The sequence below is a fragment of the Phyllobates terribilis genome, unplaced genomic scaffold, assembly GCF_046119375.1.
Source record: "Phyllobates terribilis strain yellow unplaced genomic scaffold, ASM4611937v1 Scaffold_5__5_contigs__length_657084704, whole genome shotgun sequence".
In the NCBI taxonomy this organism is placed as follows: Eukaryota; Metazoa; Chordata; class Amphibia; order Anura; family Dendrobatidae; genus Phyllobates; species Phyllobates terribilis.
In genome coordinates this window covers 607,305,151-607,327,740 of record NW_027362765.1, presented here as the reverse complement: position 1 = coordinate 607,327,740, position 22,590 = coordinate 607,305,151, and the positions used below count along the sequence as shown (strand labels likewise).

The window sequence follows — 22,590 nt, the reverse complement described above, 5'->3', positions numbered from 1 at the left end:
GCTTGCTGTTTGAAAAGCTTTTTTTGGCAACCATACTTAGTACTTAAATCCTATTCATTTGAATGGGGCAACATTAAGCTGCACCATCAGGAACAGGCACTACAAAATATATGGCGCTGTGCCTGGTACATGATGAGGAGAATGCGGCACTAGCAGGATGTTCCCAATAGGTGAAGCTGCCGGAAGTCAGAGCAGCACAAATCTGATATTGATGGCCTATTCTAAGTAAAGGCCGTCAATATCAAAGTCCTGAAGAACTCTTTAAGATCTTAAAAAATTGACATAAAACAATGTATAACAATCATGGCAGATAACACAACAAATAAATATAATGCTATAGTATTATCAGCTAATTTCTCTGAATATCATTTTTAATGTAATTGTAAGATGGTCAGGTTTTTTTTTTTCTTCTAGAGAGCTTCCAATCCCCCAAAATAGACTTAGCAGTGAACGATAACATTTTGGCTGCCTGTTGCTGCCACTAGGGGGCGTTTAGCAATGTATGAACAGTATAACATAAGTGGTGCTTGCAGGCAGACAGTATTTTATCATTTTTGCCTATGCAGGGAATTTGTTTATTTCAAGTTCTGAATCGGAAAATTGACAAAAATTAACATAATGACATTAATCAGCATAGAATTGTAGACTTAATTATATTACAAATACAAATAGATGCTTTAAGGTCTTGTCTCCTTTAAGATGGCTATACAGGCACCATACCACTGGCTATGCAATCCCAATTCAATCAATACTATGGCAGCAGGATTAAGATAAGTACCAATGGTGCAGTTCACTTCTCATGGCATGAGAATAAATAAATAGGAACAATCCATCCTGGCTGATCCCTGTTTCTCCTGACATCAGAGAAGCACATTAACCCCATTTTCACTAAATGATCTACTAATCACACTAAAATTGTCAATAGCAGCTGACTAGGATTTATTATTTGCAGCCATATTTAGACCAATCATTTATGCTAAGCTAAACTTGGTAAATATTATAGAAATTAGAATGAAACACATAATCGTTGCATTGTATCTATGTCTTAAAAGGTTTAGTTGACAACAAGAAAGGTGCAGTCTTCAGCTATTAGTATCAATGCAATTTGGCCATTGTTAAGTAGTCCTTGAGGTGATAGTGAATCCAAGTAATAAATCATTGCCCTTAGCATAGTTGGTATTTCTACCCACTTTTTTGTTCATCCTGCATCTTACTTTATCTTTTCATATATGAAGCAGCCCTAATAGCTTCACTAAAAGCAGAAAATGATCATCTCACATCTGCATCTTTTCTGTGTATTGTCATTCACAAACATTACTGCATTGCACAATCATGTCACAGTGAGCCTAGGTGTGCACTAGAACAGATGAAGAAGTTTACTAGTTTAATTGACCAAAAAGTGGCATTAGTTGGTAGGAGGTTGATGACTTATGTCTTCTTTATCCTAGTTCCAGACAATAGGAATACTGCTACATCCTTGTTCCAGGCTGCAGAAGGGAGAAATAAAAATGGCCCAAGATAACATATTTCAGGATTGGTTTTTACTGTTTCTACAGATCTGAAGAATTATTCCTGTAAAACACAAGATTTAGGTGTGGATAAACTTACAATTTCAGTAGCCTGAATTTGTCTCCCAGAAACCCTGATAAGATCGCCCTATCCTAAAACGCATTGAATACAATTGTTTTCTTTGCTTGCAATTTATATGGATGTTCATGGGCTTTGGAATTACATGCCAGATAAGGCTGTCTTTTCTGAAAACAAACACATCATCTCCTTTTATCTGTCTAAATATATTTATCTGAAGACACTTTCCTTGTTACAGATCAGAGATTGCTTCTAACTGTAGAATAATGAATTGCCATGGAATTACAAACCAAGCCTGGCAGGAGAAAAATATTACCTATCAATATTAGTATAAAATAAACGAAGTCATGTTCTAGGGTGGCATTAAACTTATATTAGTGTGGGCACTCTCAAAGATTATTTTTGTCCCTGTCTCAAACGTAGAAGAAAACAGAAACGTTGTATTTCTATGTCTCCACAAAATGTTACACTCACAATTAATGTAAACAGGTAACTGGTACTAACCATAAATAAGGCAACTTCTTTTCTTTTTCTTGACGATGACAGTAATCTTATAGGCTTCAATCGCTGTGTAAACTTATTGCACTAAACCGCAATGTGAGGAAATGAGCCTGAAACTGCATGCGTTTAGTGGCGACGCCTTGCGGTTACACCGTAGAATCTGTTCTCCAGGAGCAGGGTGCAGTTTTGTAATATGTGAAAACTATTTTAGGATTAAAATCAAACATCTATGTGTGTTGCACCCTGGGTTATCCGACATAGTGGTACATTACATTTCTTCCTGACATCCAGTGACAGCAAAAAGACTGTATTGTTATTTTATTTTTTATTATTCCTTTATCAAAAAATACAATTGCAAAAAAAAAGCCTAAATGAAACGACTTGATGAGCAGAAAAGTGGGACGTGTATATAATTGCATTCCATTTAAGACTCTTTCAAGTATTTGCACTCGCAGGTTCCTGTAGGCGTCCATTCATTTCATTGTGATCATTAATTTGCGCTTTTATTTGACACTGAAGATTTGTGACAGAATTGTCAGCTTATCTTTAAGTCATCTCGTCAGTTGGAAGAAGACAGTTTAAAAGATTCAAACACAATTCGATTTGTCTCAGGGTGGAAAAAAATTACATTATGCTAAATATTTAGTACTTTCTAGAATGCTGATACACTTCACTGTCTGGACAGCGCTCCCTCCTAGTAGATCTGCTAGCTGCTGCCTGATTATATACATTCACAGAATGTATATGGTAGGGATTCCAACAGATGTCAAGTCAGTGTGTAATATATATATATATATATATATATATATATATATATATATATATATATATATATGATAGACGCACACGCAGCACTCCAGCCCCTACCTAATATTTCCCCAATTTGCCATTTTCTCCTTCATCTTCTAAATGCCTGTTTCAGTCCTTCCATCTCTCCATGGATTATGACTAGGCAGTAAGGTTTGCAACTGCACACACATTAGTACTCTAGAACTATTACTGGAATCGGTTTTATATGGTGCAACATGTATCTCGATGGTTATAGTATTTTATTTTCGCAAGCTTATAATCATGTCTAAATATCACCTAATTGCTGTAAACAAGGCTCGTGTGTATATGTATGTATGTGTATATATATATATATATATATATATATATATACATACATGTTTATATGCATGAGTATATATAAAAAGATACATATATACTAGACAATATTATATATACTATACAGTATACAGCCAGCTTTACATGTTGTATATATATTTTTTATATATGTTTGTATGTATGTATATATAATATATATATACTCAGTTCAATGGCTTTATGTATGACATAGGATGGTCCCATTATTATTAGTATTGTCGTTCCTGCTATTCTCTCATACATCAGCTCTGAGATAACAGTATAGTGAGCACCAAACACGGTATAACAACTTGTGCTGAGAATTTGAGAATTTCAGGTCTCTACAAGGTCATGGATTCGGTACAGCACATTGTATGGCGTGATATCTAATTATATAACCGCATAAAATATAAGTGCGTGTTCTCACTATACGGTTTTGCCTGTTGTAATGCCTGGCTCGGCTTTTTCCTGTGCCCATCTCTCCTGTTCTGCCTTGGATTTTTTTCTTTTATTGACTGGCTTGGAGAATACTTTATTAATAAGATTTCGAGAAGCTGAAGGTGTGTATAAAGCATTAGGTCTTGCAGAGTTCCAGGCTTCTGTGTAGCGGACTGTGACATGGTATGTGCTGAACACGAGTGTGCCAACCTGTGGGCCACGCAGCTGTAAGTGCCCAGCACACCCGGGGTGCAGAAGCGGTGCCCGCCCCGGTAAATGTTCTGCGTGTATCAGATGTGTGCCCCGACCTATGTATCAATAAATGCAGTTCTCTATATGACCCCTACACACAGGACCATATCCTGCTCCACAAGGTGGGGTGGCAGAAAATAACATTCCTGCAGGAAATATTGTTTTCATTTTCCTGGATGAGTGATCAGAGGTATTAACCTCAAAGGAGCTGTCTGTCACCAACTAAGCTGTGAGCTTCTGAAATATGGTGGAATTATGCAGATTGTATATAGTATGTAACTGCAGGAACATTCTATACCACACTCACCTATGCAGGTCTCAGGACACAGAAGATACATAGCCACACATTCTGCGATATAAACTGGGCAATCTGCCTTACACCTCAGTACCTACGATTGGACACCACCGACCTCGGTTCCTATAGTTGGATACCATCGATCTCTGCTCCTACAGTTCGATACCACCGATCTCTGCTCCTACAGTTCGATACCACCGATCTCTGCTCCTACAGTTCGATACCACCAACCTCTGTTCCTACAATTCGATACCACCGACCTCTGCTCCTACAGTTCGATACCACCGATTTATTAATAAACATTGATCACAAAGATCCAAGAAAGTGAAAACGAAATTCTGTCTTGTAAGTGACAAGAACCTTCCCACAGTAGAGATTTTGCTGGTTATCTGTTATTGATTTCCAGAATTTGGCATATTTAGCAGCCTGCCTTGGAATAAAACCATATGCAACTATAAAATAAATATGTTGAACTAAGTTTTGTTGGTTCTTAATCTCTCAATAGCTAATTGAAGAGAAAAAAAATTATCCCTGTATATGAAATCCACCTTTGCCATTTTGGATTATTGTATACCTAGAAAAGAAGGTAGAAAGAAATGCACAGAGCAATCCGAATCTAGTTGGGTGTTTTCTAGTTAATTCCTTATTTCTGGTATTCCCACGCCAGTAATTAGTTATGATGATAGAAATGATAAGAATTAGCATGTTACACCTGCAGATTGGATGCACCATGGAAAATAAGGCGCTTCCACATAAAATAAGGAGGAGTCGGATGTAAAGCAAATATAATGTTCTTTTTTAATATTTGAAAGCAATACACGGTGAGATTGGTACAAGATGCAGAATGGCCGCTGGAGGGTGGAAATGACAAAACAAAATAAGGCAAATTAGGGATTATTTTTTTTTTTTTTGCAATAAAATGTTTTGTAGTTTTTTTTCTCCCAGAATACATACAAAAAATACCAATTTGTTCCTTTTTGTTTTACTGTTTACACCGTAAAAATAACTGGAAATGGTGACAAACTGCTGGCTGTTTAGTAAGAAACATGCACTGGATGGAGAAAGATTTCTGCAGGACATTAAATAAGATACAATACAAGAGAAGCAGTCATTGGTAGAAGAAGGATGGAGATGAGATGCCTGGCTGTCCCTGGCTGGAACTCTGCAGGGAATTACCGATCCACAAATGCACTTTAGGGGGCGTCCTGCTTGGAGCTAACAGAAATAAATACGTGTCCATGGATCCAGTCCTCAGATGAACACCAAAATCTAGGGGTGGTTTCTTTCATTAGAAAATAAAAAAAATACATAATTATGTCTGTAGTGTCCAGGTGAGCGGAGCATCCGGTGCTAGTCATTGGTAGCCCAGGGCAGAAGCTGTGGTTAGTCTTTGGCCATACAGTGCATATGGCGAGTAGTAGTGTCCTGTGGCTGCAGGCACTGGCACCGGGGCACCACCTGAGGGCAGGGGACTCTTGGAGTATGGGTGGTAACGACTGCTGCTTAGTCCCAGGGGGTGGTGGTGAGGGCTGCGCAGGGTAAGGGGGCTGGAGGAGGCCCCTGCGGGGGGCATGTGCATGTGGCAAGCCATGGCGGCGGCTGCCAAGGACGAAGAGCTCGGGTACCCATGTAAGAGTTTGTCCGCCGCCCCGGGGAAGGCGGTGTGTGTCCGCAGGTGGCCGAGCAGCTCCTCGGAGGAGGAGAAGCGCTTATCACAAGGACCCGTGGCCGAAACCCAGTTACAGACGTGGGGCAGGGGGTCATTTGGAAGCATGAAGCCATAGGGGTAGAGAGGGTGCCCAGGTAGAGATGGCGGGGAGACCCCGTGCAGTGCGTGGCTGGGGTACACCAGTGGGTATCCGGTCTTCAGGTCGTGGCTGCAGGTGGCACTGGCGCCCAGCTGGGAGGTGCAGTGGTAGCTGAGGCAGTAGGGGTCTCTACACAGGCTGGCAGTCATTACAGAGGGAGGCGATGCCCCGGTCAGGGGGCTAGATGCGGACTTGCTGGAACACCCCAGGCTGCTCAGCTGGGCACCCACTAACGAGCTCCCCTTGGTGGGATCCAGAGAGACTCCGTGGGCCAGAAACTGCGGGGGGTACCCGGCGTAGGCTCCAGTTAGGGTTCCTGGGTAAGACATGCCAGCCGGAGGGAGCGGGAACACGGTGTGGCCGGGCTTGTAAGGGGACACCGGGGCCACCAGGCCGGATCCGAGCACCGAGCCCGAGGAGCTGGAGGAGGAGGAGGCCGGGGTGGGAGAAGGAGCCGCAGACAGACTCTTACAGCCCGCGGCTCCCTCCTGGTGGCTCTGCGGCAGCTCCGCGCTCAGCCTCCCGTGTGCGATGCCCTCGGACTGGCCGCTCTTCGCGCACTGCTCCGTCTCCTTCTTGTCCCCGCTGTCCCCTGAGCTCTTGGGCTCAGACGAGGGCGGCGGGGTGCGAGGTGAGCTGGGGCTGCCAGTCCTGGGAGTAAACGGGGGGCAGGCGGCGCTGGGCACCCGGAAGCCGGACTTGTCCCCGGACGTGGGCTCCTTCTTCTCCGGCAGCTTAGAATAGGGCTTGAAGCTAGACTTGTCCTCGGCACCGATGTCGCTGAGCTTCAGCGGCCCAGACTTTGCCTCCTTGTCAGCGGCCGTGGAGGATCCGGTCACCGTGGACAACTTGGATGGTGTGGGGTCCGGCTTTCCGATCTGGGAGCAGGTCTGGGCGAGGAGAGCGAGGGGGCTCTTCTTGGCGTCCAGCTGGGGAGGGGGTGAAGAGAGGAAGAGCAATTAGACTGGGTCACATTTTATCCCAATTACATGGCCGTTCTCATACACCCCCACCCTGCCATCACTCACATCATGCCACACATTATACCGGCTGTGCCCGGTGCCAGCCTGACCTGCTACTGCCCGATAACATGTTCTGTACCCACAGCCACGTGTCCGAAGTACTATGCACTGGCAAAAGAGTCACCTCAGGGCAAGCGAGAGGGTCAGTCCTGCCGCCCCAAATCCCAGCTCCACATGCAGTTAAGAGACGCCGGGACTCTGCCTGCCGGGACCGGGGCTGTGGGTGCCGGCCCAGGACTCTCCCTGCCGGGATTCTGCATACCGGGGCTGTGGGTGCCGGCCCAGGACTCTCCCTGCCGGGACTCTGCATACCGGGGCTGTGGGTGCCGGCCCAGGACTCTCCCTGCCGGGACTCTGCATACCGGGGCTGTGGGTGCCGGCCCAGGACTCTCCCTGCCGGGACTCTGCATACCGGGGCTGTGGGTGCCGGCCCAGGACTCTCCCTGCCGGGATTCTGCATACCGGGGCTGTGGGTGCCGGCCCAGGACTCTCCCTGCCGGGACTCTGCATACCGGGGCTGTGGGTGCCGGCCCAGGACTCTGCCTGCCGGGACTCTGCATACCGGGGCTGTGGATACCGGCCCAGGACTCTGCCTGCCGGGACTCTGCATACCGGGGCTGTGGGTGCCGGCCCAGGACTCTCCCTACCGGGACTCTCCCTGCCGGCCCAGAACTTTCCCTGCCGGGGCCAAACACAGAGAGTTCTATAGAGTTTTAAGCTCATCCCTCTCCCAAAAGTTAGTATTCTATGTAGAACTGCGGATGTCTCCATATAATGACCGACAGCTGTTGAGCCATAAATCACCTCCAGAATCACCGCCACTAATGGGATTCAATAACCAGAATATAATAGCGAGCACGGAAAAGCGCAGCTATCAGCAGGCAAAGAGGGGTCAGCACACCCGACGGCAACGGGGGAGTGAGAGGAGTCCGGAGTGTGTTCTATATGGTGAAGATATATTATATATAGGGAAAATATATTCTATATAGTGAAGAAATGTTCTATATAGTGGAGAATACATTATATATAGTGACGATAAATTAATTATATAGAGTGAAGAATATATTCTTTATAGTGACGATATATTATATATAGTGAAGAATATATTCTTTATAGTGAATATATAGTCTATATATAATGACGATATGTTCTATTTAGTGAAGATATATTCTATATAGTGAATAATACATTATAAATAGTGAAGATATATTTTATATATTGCAGAAATATATTATATATAGTGAAAAATATATAAGTAGTGAGAAGTATATTATACACGGTGAAGAATATAGGGTTTTTTTAGATTGAATATTATATATACAGTAAAGAGTATATTATATTTTATATAAAGAAAAATATATTAGATTATATCATATTATATGTAGTGAAAAAGATACTACACATAGTGAAGAATAGATTTTGCAGAGTGAATATTATATATACTGATGACTATATTATATCTAGAGAATATATTATATTTTATTTATAGTGAAAAACATCTTACAGAGTGAAGAATAATAGAAGAACTGGACTTTGTAAAAAAAAAAAAAAAAAAAAAGACCTAAATAGTAAAGTGGCAGTGAGAATATATCCAGCGGGTGGATGTGAGCGATCTCGCGCACACGGTTCCGTATGGAGCGCACATACGGCCGCACGCAGAGGTGGAGGGACTGGATGAAGGAGCAGGGGGCTGCACGGAGCGCTGCCAGCCGTCAGCGGTGTACAGACGAGGGGGCAGGCTGGCACAGGGGCGCTCAGGGCTTCTTACCTCTATAGGGCTGACTGGGGTGGACGGCAGCGGCTGCAGGTACTCGGGGTGGAGGATGTGTCCACTGCGAGCTGTCAGCATCTTGAGCACTTTGATGGGCAGCCGACCGGCCTGGCGCAGGGGGTCGCTGGGGGGCACCGTGTGCACGAACGCTCGGGTATTAGCCGGCAGTGACCTGCTCTCCGCGCTTTCCCGGGCTGATGGACTCACACGACTTGCAGAAGCCAGTGGCGAGCAGATCATGTCCCCCGCACAGGCATTGGGGTGACTTGGAGGCAGGGGGAGGCGCCCCGGAGCTTCTGTCCTGATTGATGAGACAGTGATCGGCCCTGGAAAAAAACGATCCTAGTCCAGATCGCCCGACGCAGTATCTGCCCCAGGTCGGCAGGAGATCGGACAGCGCAGCGGTATCCAGCAGGGGAGCAGCTATATCCGTGTGGAGGCAATGCCCGATCCGTGTGGAGGCAGGCAATGCCCGGCGCCGTCCTGATCGGCAGTGTGGACGCGGTCTGTACAATCCAGTCGTGTATCCTCCGCAGGAGCCGCGGTCCCAGCGCCCACTCCTGGTGCAGAGCGCGCAGTGTGAGCAGCAGCCGCAGTTCTGCCAGACAAACTCACTTCAAAAGCCTCCGAATTAGAGCTGAGATTAAAGCCTTTGCCGCCTTCCAATCAAATAGGACCCCGAGGTGATTGGAGGGTCAAGGGGATGTGACGTCCCCCTTCTCGCTGCCTCTAATGTTCAGCTCTTTCTTTCTGATCCCCCTCCCTCCTCCCGGTGGTTTCGCCTCTTTGCTCAAAGCGCTGACTTCAGTTCACATTTTCTGTTTCACGTCCCCTACCGCTTTACTTTTTTCTGCCATGTCGTTCCCTTGTCCCAGACCTTACTGGAAGAAGAGGTCGCGCAGTTGTTACATTGGGGGCCGCAGCCCTAACTCCTGCATGCTGCCATGCCTGTCACCGCAGTCTCATCGATGTCTGTAGATCCAATCGCTGGGAGGCTACACTATGCGATCCTATGTGCGACATCTAGGCTACCCATACTGGCGATTACCTATGAAGAATGAGCAATGCGCAGCTCACAATATAAAGGATGTCGCTTGGAGATTGCTAGCCGATCTATGCGATTACTTTATTGTTATACATATCAGTGTTGTGAGAACGAATATTGTAGGAAGATTGTGCAAGGCATCTAAATAGGTTCTTGGCATATGAGACTTCTGAGCAAGCTGCCAAGTCTGGTTTAAAGGTCCTAGTCCTGTGCTGCTGGCGTGTGGTGATAGCCCCATCTGCAGAAGGTTGTGGCACAGCTGGTACACAGGTAGATATAGTGTAATGCTACCATACTTCCAGAACTACAGCAGGGCTGCCACTGATAATGACAAGAAAGAATCTGTCCAGGTCTATACAGCAAAGCAGAAAACTAAAGCCTCAGAAGGTAGGAAATATCAGCCTATCCTGTGAAATAGCTCAGACTTAACAGTCGGTAGGATCAGGACTCCTATATGGGCAAGAAGGTCATATGGGCAGGTAGGATCAGCCCTCTATGTGCACCAGACCTCCATAGGCAAGTCTGGGCACCTAGGTCATATGGGCACCTAAGATCAGCCCTCTATGGGCACCACCCCTCTATGGCACATAGGAGCAGCCCTCCTATATTGGCACACAGGTCATATGGACACATAGGACCAGCCCTCCTATATGGGCAGGTATAGTTGAAACCAGAAGTTTACATACACTGCATAAAAATACACATATGCATGTTTTTCTCAATATCTGACATGAAATCAGAATAAACCTTTCCCGTTTTAGATCAATTAGGATTACCATAATTTTTAATATTTGCCAAATGCCAGAATAATGAGAGAGAGAGAATGTTTTAAGGCAATTTTATTACTTACTGCAAAGTCAAAAGTTTACCTACATTTCATTAGTATGTAAACTTTTGGTTTCACCTGTAGGTCATAGGAAGCTGAATTAAATGACACCCTGATATCTGCCATCTGAAGTTTTATTCCAGAGAAATCAACATTTTTCTTATATGGAAAGTGAGCTGTTAAGATCTATGGGTGGGACATTGATCTGCATGAGAATCCTCCTCCAGAGATTATTTTATATGAATGGGAGAGTTACCAGTGTGAGACAAGTAATTACTGACAATCTTCTCTTCTGATCTACATGTCCCACAGGCTTTTTATTTATAATAATCTCTGGAGATGGAGTCTCATGCAGATATATGTCCGGCCCATAGTCCTGATCAGCTTCTTTACATGTTAAGACCTGGATTACTCTGGAATAAAACATCAGATCGCAGATATGAATGTATGATCTTATTCAGCTTCCTATGACCTACATGCCCATATAGACGGATTAGGAAGGTTGATCCAACTGACAGATTGCCTTCAATAATCTAAAAATGGGAGAAAACAAAGATGGTGAAAATAAGTTTATTGTTACAACTTATGTGATTTTCTGATGATACATTTTCTGTTCCAATTTCAGCACAGATGTTTGCCAATTCTTGGCCAAGGCTGGAGGGCACTGCCATAGAGACTGCCAGCACCCCTGCCCTCAGCCACACGATGCCCACCTTCACTGTCCCCCAGACAGGCAAGAAAGTTGGAGGACTTTGTTGGTCATTTGCCCACCACTCCCAGATCGGGCAGCCTAGTGGACCCCATGCTAATCTGCTGGCTCATGTTGCCTGCCCCCCATAGACACAAGACCCTGGAGGGCTCATCCTCTGCTAACTAGCCCCTTCATTCCCTTGACCGGGATCCTATTCGGGTTGTACAGTCCACCGTGATCGTCCAATGCCCGACATCATGCCCTCCCAGCAATACGCTACAACGGTACAAGCAGCATCGGCCGATGCCTGGACGACGAGCGGCATACAGAACACACAGCGCTCTTCCTACAATATTGCTCGCTCTTACAATGGTTACCCTACCGCACCAGTTTTCCAACTTGGATCTTCCTAGAACCATTGAATCGAGGGAGGTTTGGCCACCGAAGCTTGTGATGACACCATGAGACCAATGCGAAGGCCGGGGAATGTGAGTCACATGTCTGCAGTGGAGCGGCCTCACCCCTCACTCCTCACCCGCCATCTCTCCTCCCCTCCATCAATTGTCAATGTGACTCCAGCGCCATCAGTCAGTTATTTGTCAGCCGCTGTCAATCCGCTGCTGATTTATGTCAGCTTTTGTTGCTGATTACAAGGCTGGTGTGACTTGAAGGGAAGGAGAGAGCGAGGCAGAGAGAAGGGGGAGAAGACGATGCGTTTGAAAAGAGTCATTCACTTTAAGGAAATAGATCGTTCACAGTCTAAACTCAATTTATATGCAGTCCTGAGGCTGCGAGCTCCCAAGTCCTCCCCGGACCGGCACCCAGGCTGCAGGAAGGGCCACCGGGCGCTCAGGGGGTTAACGCGGGTCACTGCAGGGTCACGAGGACATCATTGTCCTGCACCATAGAAAATGTGCCCGGCATTAACTCCTTGTGGTCCAGGGACCGGCACCGGGTAGGAGAAGAGGGGCTCATACTTGCTGGTAGCCACCTCTGTGCCCCCCGCCCCGGGAGCTGCTCTCTCCGCTCCCCCGGCTGCCTCTGACTGATCTTAGGGGGAAGGGAGGAAGACTGACACATCTTCACAAGCCCTGGAATGTCAATAAAACTGACACTGCACAAATGATTGCTCCGGATCAAAGAAAAGTCTCCTAGCATTCATCCAGCTCGTAGGTATTCCCTCCCAATTACCACATTACCGCTCAGCTGTTCATGGATCCTTGCTGCAAGGAGATGGATCTTCCACCTGCCCGGCCTCCTGCACAGAGCACATACATCCTCCATGTGTAGGTGCGGGGGAAACAAGAAGCCCCCTCTGTTACTGACAGCTGCCCTCTGCCCACCAGTCTGAGAGCCAGTGTGCCTGCTCTTATGTGTTCATACAGTATGTGCCCAAATGCTGTGCGATATATGCATGAGAAAGATATATATACATAGCTGATATAGAAATATATCGTTATACTTACCTGATATATTATAAATATATACTTATCTGACATATATATACTTATACATAACTGATATAGAAATATATACTTATACATAACTGATATATATATATACTTATACATAACTGATATATATATATACTTATACTTATCTGATATATATATATATACTTATACATAACTGATATATATATATACTTATACATATCTGATATATATATATACTTATACTTATCTGATATATATATACTTATACATAACTGATATATATATATATACTTATACATAAGTGATATAGAAATATATACTTATACATATCTGATATATATATATATACTTATACATATCTATATATATATATATATATATATATATATATATATATACTTATACATAACTGATATACAAATCTATACTTATACATATCTGATATATAAATGTACATATCTGACATATAAATATATACTTATACATATCTGATATATATATATACTTAAACATAGCTGATATATATACTTATACATATCTGATATATATATATATAGACTTATACATAATTGATATACAAATCTATACCTATACATTACTGATATATAAATATACATATTTGACATATAAATATATACTTATACATATGTGATATATGTATACTTATACATGTCTGATATATAAAAATATACTTATACATATCTGATAAATAAATATACATATCTGACATATATATACTTATAAATAACTGATATATAAATATATACTTATACAGTACATAACTAATATATAAATATATACATTTATATCTGATATATAAATATACATATCTGATATAAATATATATGTAAACATATCTGATATATATACTTATACATATGTGATATATATATATACTTATACATATATGATATATGCATATATATATATATATATATATATATATATATATATATATATATACTTATACATACTAATAATATTATTATTATTATTATACATAACTGATATATGCATATATATACCTAAACATATCATATATTTATACGTATACATATCTGACATATACATATATACTTATACATATCTGATTATATATATACCTAGCTCATATATATATATTTACTTATACATCTCTTATATATATATTTATGCATATTCGATATAAATCTGATATACACATATATAGGATTGTTATATATATTTAATTTTCTGCAATATATAGTTACTTTTTACAATGACTATATATATATATATATATATATATATATATATATATATATATATATCTTATATATCTTATTACGATTATAATATATGATTGTGCTTCACCTTTCCCATAGAGATACTTGTTTTTCATGAAGCAATGTGTTAACCCCTTCCCTCTCTCCTTGTAGTGACATGGTGACCCCAGCATTGTAGGTCATCTCTACATAAAGTCTCTTTGACCAGTGAGGGTTAGGAGCAGCAGGACAGGAGCCCCGGGCTGCCTATAGACTGCATTCCCCAGACAAGGGGTGACTTTTTTCCCTGCTATATTGCCCGGTCTTGCAGAATGCTTGTCCTGTCCACACATGAGCGATTGCAGTGCGGTCCGGATCCCTCCTGTGCCCCACAATCCGGAGGGATGTGAGTGCAGGCTGACAGCTTGGCTGTGCCCTCTCCATACAGGGCCTGTGACTCCTCTCTCCCCACATCTCCCTCTCTCTCTTTTTCTCTCTCTTTTGTTGTCAAGCCGAAGTGATAAATGAAGTGCAGTAAAAATCTGCAAAAAAAGAGCTGAACCCTTCATTTGTGTTCATTTGCATGAAAGTGCTTGGAACAGCTGTTTTCCTTACAGGACCGGAGAGACCGCTATCTGTTTCCTCGGTGTGTTTGCCCTGCCTCCCGGGGTGAAATATTTAAGATTAATTACCATGAGGTGGTGGGAGATGTGAGAATGGCTTTTATATTTTACAGGGGAGGGGGCGAGAAATACAGAGAGAGAGAGAGCTGCAGTCTGATGTTCCGAGGTGGGGAAGGACATGTGCCGTACAAGCCTCACTGCCGGCCGTGCAGGGGACCGGGGATCCGTATATCACCGCTGGTGTCTGCTCCAGAGGGTGTGATCAGTGCGGAGATACGGAGCGATAAGTGCGGATACGGAGCGATCAGTGCGGAGATAGGGAGTGATAAGTGCGGATACGGAGCGATCAGTGCGGAGATAGGGAGCGATCGGTGCGGAGATGCGGAGCGATCAGTGCGGAGATAGGGAGCGATCAGTGCAGATACAGAGCGATAAGTGCATGTATGTTAGGGATCAGTGCGGATAAGGAGCGATCAGTGCAAATACGGAGCAATCAGTGCGGAGATACGGGGCGATCATTCCTTAATTACGGGGCGATCAGTCGGGGGGAGTTTCTATGTGATGTATAGCAGCTCCTTAGGCCATTGTGGCCTGGACAGTCGCCCTCCATGGCCGGCACCGCGCTCCTGCCGCCATGTTATCATTAGCCCCGGCTTGTTTGATCCTGGCTGCTGCTTTCTTATGGAAACATTGTAATGTAACATTTCAGAACGAGAGAAAAGCTGCGAGTGAAGGCAAAATTAATTAGAGAGCTCTGTGGCCTCTTTACCTAGCAGCTATAGCCAGGCTTGTCAAGTCGATTTTATTTGCACACAATGGGAATGATTTATTTTCTCTCAGAAAGGAGTGGGCTGGCGCAAATGTGAGGATGAAGGAAAGGGAAAAAAGTTGGAGAATTCCTTGAACTATTCACAGTGGAGATGGCTAATCAGTATTGAGGCTCAGGGCACTGGGCAGCTGTTTCAATGCGGGTTATCCTTTCATGTGAAGCTGTATGGAAGCGCTCAATTAAAAGCCTATCAGTTTGTAAGTAAATCAACGCCTATCAAAGTTGTCACATCAAACAAAACGATTATTATTGCAGCCCGCCTACCCTATTAATCTCCTACTTGGATAATCCCCTTGACAGGTCAGGCTGGTGAGAGGGAAAGCCTGGACAGGATTCCTCCAATCTGGGTAGGGCAAGGAGCTGTCCTGCTGCACAGGGTGGGGGAGAAGGGCTAGTCTCCATGTACAGCAAGCCTGAAAGAGTCTATCTATGTATCAAATATCTATCAAATATCTATCTCATCTATCTATCTATCTATCAAATATCTATCTCATCTATCTATCTATCAAATATCTATCTCATCTATCTATCTATCAAATATCTATCTATCAAATATCTATCTCATCTATCTATCTATCAAATATCTATCTATCTATCTATCAAATATCTATCTCATCTATCTATCTATCTATCAAATATCTATCTCATCTATCTATCTATCAAATATCTATCTCATATATATATACTGTATCTATCTATCAAATATCTATCTCATATCTATCTATCTATCTATCAAATATCTATCTATCTATCTATCTATCTAATATCTATATATTTATTTATCCAATATCTATCTATCTATCTATCTATCTATCTATCTATCTATCTATCTATCTATCTATCTATCTATCTATCTATCTAATATTTATTTATCCAAAAAAGATAAAGGCTGCACTCCAAGAGTTCAAAATATAGTGGTTTATTGACGACCTTTCATGTCAGGGCCACGTTTCCTTCCAAGTGTGGAACTTTCTCAAGTTTGGAGTTCTGCCTTTATCTACTTTGGATACATTCAGAGGTTTGGTATTGCCTATTAGACATTGCACCTACTTGTAACTATTTGCTTTTTGCTTTTGCTGCACCTATATTTTGCTATTTATATATTTATCAAATATCTATCTCCTATCTATCTATCTATCTATCTATTTTCCTTTTTGGGTGCTCCACAGACATGCAGAATATTTGCAATATGAACTAGATTTCCTGTTTTAATTCTAGTATTGATATTTATAGTCACATCTATAATGTTGGTTCTTCAGTAATTTAGAAAAGAAGGAACCTACAGCAGCCAGGAATGGACCATGGATGTGGTCATCATGAGCTGTTAAAATGTATGGGTGTATTTGTTGAATGTCTCAGACACTTCATGCCATGAGATCTGCATTGTATTTATATATATATATATATATATATATATATATATATATATTACATGACCATTATTTCACACATCTGGGGGCCCATGTACCTGTTCCCTGCCGCCATGTCTGTGCTTATTACTGGGGTCCACAGCCCCCCTGCACGGGTCTCCATCGCTGCAGACCTGCTCGTCCTCTAATTGCACATGATATATTAGCTTTGTTCCTCGCAGCCCCTCTCTCTTTGATATGTGGCCTTGCAGTCTGTATTTTTCCCTGTGCTGAGTGCAATTTGTCCTAATCGATTTTGCAGTAGAATAGAAGTTTTTAGATAAAGTGGAAGCAGTGATTTTTAAGGCGATGTCACAAAGCTTCCACTTTCACACCTCTCCCCTCTTTGTTTATTCATTACCTATTGAATGGCTGACACTTTCCCTTGTAGCACAAGTGACAGGACGCCTTCAATGACATTGCTTTATGGTTATCATTTAGCATTTTATTTCCAATGTGAAAAAAGCAGCTTTTCTCTTCTCAGACAGTTTGATTGAAAAGCGCAGATTTCAAAGCATAACTCGGCTCTTTTCTCTATTTACTATAGAAGCCTGTGGGCTGGCTGGGGGAAGAATAGCAGCAGCACATATTTAGTTACAGCAATCCTTCAAAAGTTCACAAAGTCAAATAAATAAAGAGACAATCTTGACTTTCTGCTCTTCCCTGAATCCCCTGCTCTATTGGCAAACTGGAAAGCCCTATGTGCTGTGTACATCTCCTGTTGTCACCATAATGTCACACAAGTATTTCTGTAAGCAGGAAGATAAATGGGAGCAGTGTCCACACCAAGGACATTCATCCTCTCTACACTTCTATCAATTATGTACAGTGATGTGCAGCTCACACTTACCTATTCTGTACCATGGCACTGCCCATGTCAAGACATACCCTCTCTATCTGACATCTCAGAGCATAACGTTTTTTATCAGGTATTCATAACTTTACAACCTAAAAGATTATACTATATGTTAGATATCTGATATTTTTCATAGACTATATGGTATCATGTATACAGTCTGTTGTATCATATGTCCAATTGCCTATATGCCTCACATTAAGTACAACTATACTTACATTAGTTTGTATATATTGTAGATACTAAATACTATGTTGAATAATATAATATACATATACTATGTTGTATAATATATAGAGAGATATTATATGCTAATATCTTGTATACTACATATATGCTATATTATACCAAATAAGAAAGTATATTGTATATATGGTACATTTACATTTCATGCAAAATGTTTTAAATATTAGTTATATGTTAGAAATGTCTACACATATTCAAGACATTGCTTATGCTAAATGTATACTGTGTTGCGAATGCATGTACATAAAGCATTGCATATTAGTGTGTATATATACGAATAACATATTTATATATAACATACATAATACAATATCATATAGAGAGATAAAAAGCACAATATCTGTACTGTGTAATATACTAAACATACCATGCATTGTATATGTGTTGTCAACATGTTCTCTTAAAGAATTACATTTTTTATTCTGACTCATACATTGTACAATTTTTGTTCTTATTGGTTATATATGGACAGTAAGGCTGAAGTATGTCTCTGGTTGGCTATAGATTAAGAAGAATGGAATCTGCTCTATTATTATGTATTTATTACCTGGCTGTATATATTATCTATAGTGCTATTCAGCTGGCATGTCTAGAGAATTCTGGTCTCAATGATCCCTACATTGATCTATACATTTGGGAATATTAGCATCTTTTTATTATTGCTACTTCTTCCTTTATATCATCATGCATGTTAGCATGTCTTCGCTCACTAACCATACATTCGCCCTGTTTCTTATTTATAATGGAAATAATCAAAGTAAATACCTTATGTGTTTAGAAGACCCTGATGTGTTATTGCAATCCTAAAGTGAAAGGGCTTTTTGGTTCCACTTACCCCAGAATTACAGGTCACCCTGTGCTCATATGTGTCTGCCTATGGGGTGTACCCGCCACATACACATGTAATGAATGCCACTTTGCATACAGGCATTTTTCCCTCCTGAGGATCATTAGTGGAGGCACAGTAATTTATCTCCACACTCATCAGCAGCCCTCCACAGCCATATATCATGTGAGTGAGGTGCAGTAAAAGTGCAGAATGATCTATAATGATGTAATATATACATTAAAAGGGTGTATGGGTGATCAGAGTTTTGCTAAAAATGTAAAAGGCCTTCTTGATTGATAACAGGGTAGCTGTTTTTCCGCAGAGCCTGTCAGCTCTTGACACAATGCCTGAGTTATTAGGGCAGAGAAGGGCAGCCATAAATTTCCCGCGTCAGGCAGAAAGTCTCTTTATTGTCTGCATGATGGATTGGTCTCTGTACTAGACTCCAAATACTTCGTATCACCCTTAAATGGGAACACATTTTTCGTGGCCATAATTCATGTTTTTTAAATAGAAAGTTTGAAATGCCTGCCTATATTTCACCAGCCTGACATATTTATGAATCACTCCCTGCATGCAAATATAATTATTTAAAACACTGAGGTGACATATGGGTTAGAAATGTTCCAACTGCTGTTAGTGGAGTGGTTTTTAATTCCCCAAACTGAGCATTGATCTGAGAGCTGTTCACTGCCTCCTGCTTGTTATAGGGTTTTCTGGAAGGAAACTGCTTTAACTACTTGTCAGCCATTAGCAGTCTGAACAGATGAAACTTTTCTACTAGTGTGCACAATCTCCAATTTTCTTAGTTTTTTTTTGTTTTGATTACCTTAAATTTTTCTTGTTTATTACTTCCCCAATAATAATAATAATAATAATAATAATAATTTTATTTTTATAGCGCCCACATATTCTGAAGCACTTTACAATCAGAGGGGGCTTGTACAGATAACAAACACATAACAGAGGAAAATGTAGTGCAACATATACCACAAGGAGTGAGGACCTGATTGCAAGCTAAAATCTATAAGGATTGTGTAGAAATAAAAGTTATCAATCTGCATGGTATTATCATATTTCACTTTGCTGCACATTATAAAACAGTTACAATTAGTTCATAAAAAAAACACATACAACAAGGACAAATGTAATTAAAAGCTATGTATAATGGGAAAGATCAGGAGTAATAAAGTAGAAAGTATTATTTTTTATTAAAAAAAGTAGTGAGTGCTTTGAACAGACCTCTATATGACGTACAAATGAATGAAATCGAACAATACAGTAAATGCATGTTACTGTCTTAAAACTATACTATATATGTATTGAAAAAAATACTGTTTTAGCTTTGATTTTTATAGTTAAAAAATATAAAACAATAATATTGGTACAATACGGGATAAAATCAATCTCCCTGATGGATTTAAAAAAAATCACATTTATTGATACTGCAAAGACAAAAGAGTAGAAATGTGCGGCTGTAAGATTGGGAGCATAAAATAATTAAACCACCAGTGAAGTCAGCTGTGAAAAAAATTATATCTAAGCATATGTATATGTAGTTTGGCTGAGGAGAATGTGTCTACAGTTCATGTAAATATTCTGAGACAGACTCCTAAACTATAGTTATCATGCCCACCCCTTACCATAAGTGATAACTGTACCTAAATATGATGCCCCTCCTTTAACAGTTTTTTCCTGTTAATCGAAATGAAAAAAAAAATCATATTTGCTATCATAACAACTTAGCTATGCCTAAAGAATTCAACATTTACATTTCAAGTCAATTTTTTTACCCAAATTGTAGCCAGTGGGTAGAGTTAGAACTGTCAAAAGCAAATCTCAACCTAGTAGCATACAAGCTGCAAACACCAGGAAGCCAGTGTGCAGCCACAGACAATAAATAGGCCATAGCAAATGGACATTTATTTATTTTACTCACTTATATAGCACCATTAATTTCACAGCACTTTACAGACACCATCATCACTGTCCCCATTGAGACTCACAATCTACATTCCCTATCACTGTGTCTTTGGAGTGTGGGAGGAAACCAGAGAACCCATAGGAAACCCACACAAACACAGGGAGAACATACAAACTCCTTGCAGATGTTGCCCTTGGTGGGATTTGAACCCAGGACCCCAGCTCTGCAAGGCTGCAGTGCTAACCACTGAGCCACCATGCTGCCCTATTATTGAAAGCAATCAGAAAATTCTGATCACCTGTAATGTCTTTGTTAAGTACAAATCATTATGCATGTGCATACTCTAATTTAGCTTATTTCTCATGCATATTTGTGGTGAATAGCTGAACAGTTTTGTTACTTGTAACATCTTTAATTACAAGCTATTGGTTACATCAGTGGCCAGTGATTGGCTGCAGCAGTCACAGGCTGACAATGTTATAATAGAGGAAACTGGTGGGGAACCCAGGGAGCAGTCCCAAAGAGCAGAGGGGGACTTGTAGGTAATTATGTGATTGCAATTAGTTGTGGAACACACTAAGGCCAAGTGAGATGTTGATCAGTATTTGGTCAGTATTTTACCTCAATAATTGTAACCCAAAACCTGGAGTGGAATAATCTGTCACACAAGGTGTGGGAAAGACTAAGTGCAACACAAAGGGAAAAGGGGAAGGGAGCGCAGACGCTAGGGTAAGGGGGAGTGGAGACCCCCTAAGCTGATCTGATATCACCCTGTCTCCCCTAACGTCTCCCATATTGATTCCTCACCAATCGCCGCACAGGAACCTAAACCCTGTATTTCCCTAGAGCTTGTCCCTGGATAGGGAAGGGGAAGATGAGCACTAGTCAGTCCCCACTAACAACTAAAAACAACAAGGGAGACAAACATGGGGGAAAGTAACATAGCTTGAGCTGACTTCAGAGAGATTACACCACACATCTTCCTAGCACCAGAGAGGAAGTAAACAGGCTGAAGTAGCTCCAAGCCTTCCCAAGGAAACATGTGAATATCACCGGCGCCTCCCTGTAGCAAACAGAAAGTATTTAAACACCAAGGCCTGTGTGTCAATTAGCAGGAGGGAGGTAGATGCTGGTTCCTAGAGTGAGACAGATCTAACAAGGTGTCTGTAATGCCAAACGAAGAGATCTTCTGCAGCCAACTGCAGGGTGACTGTCTGTCACATCTGACACACCCATGACACAATCAGAGGAAAAGTATATGGCCATGGCCCCACTATCAGTATTTGGTCAGTATTCAGTCAGTATTTTTTCTCAGGAGTGGGAGCCAAAACCAGGAGTGAGTGATAAATGCAGAATTGGTGCACTTGTTTCTATTATACATTTTCTCTGATTGTTCCTAACCTGGTTTTGGCTCCCACTCCTGAGAAAAAATGCTGACCAAATACTGATAGTTGGGCCATGGCCTAATAGAAACATGAGTAAAAAGTCTACATTTTTCACCCACTCCTGGATTTGGCTTAAAAATACTGAGGTAAAAAACTCATCAAATCCTGAATGTGTGCGCATGGCCTTAGGCCCTTGTAAAATTAAAAAAAGAAATGGACAACCCCTTTAAGCCAAAAATATTTTAATTTCTCACTAACTGTAAATTATAGTTTGGCCACATCCTGGACCCTTGCTTGTTCTGACTAGAGATGAGTGGATCTGATGAGATTTGAAGTCACCAAATCTTGTGGAATTTGAAGGGAAATACAATTTGCAGCTAACTTATTCTCCTCAAATTGAATGTCCCTTATCATGATCTAAGGTCTGAAGAGACACCAGGGCATAATAAATGTAAGCTGTAGAAAAAAA

General features: G+C 41.5%; 1 protein-coding gene across 2 annotated transcripts; it reads right to left on the bottom strand.

Moving 5' to 3' along the window:
- Positions 1-4,973: 4,973 nt before the first annotated feature.
- On the bottom strand, positions 4,974-14,475 carry ZNF503 (zinc finger protein 503). Of its 2 annotated transcripts, none has more exons than XM_073686062.1 (2): positions 14,130-14,475; positions 4,974-6,935 (listed from the first exon to the last, which is right to left on the bottom strand). In XM_073686062.1, exons 1-2 carry the CDS (start codon positions 14,136-14,138, stop codon positions 5,553-5,555), a joined length of 1,392 nt encoding a protein of 463 aa, XP_073542163.1. In that variant the 5' UTR covers positions 14,139-14,475; the 3' UTR covers positions 4,974-5,552. The 2 variants fall into 2 exon arrangements, with proteins under 2 accessions (XP_073542163.1, XP_073542162.1); XM_073686061.1 differs by lacking the exon at positions 14,130-14,475 and adding an exon at positions 8,797-9,792.
- Between the last annotated feature and the right edge of the window lie 8,115 nt (positions 14,476-22,590).

Excerpts from the sequence above, each read along its gene's own strand:
- ZNF503 (XM_073686061.1), bottom strand. The coding sequence starts at position 9,039 with ATGATCTGCTCGCCACTGGCTTCTGCAAGTCGTGTGAGTCCATCAGCC. Across the intron at positions 6,936-8,796 it reads CCCCAGTCAGCCCTATAGAG|CTGGACGCCAAGAAGAGCCC; the intron begins GTAAGAAGCCCT and ends CCCCCTCCCCAG.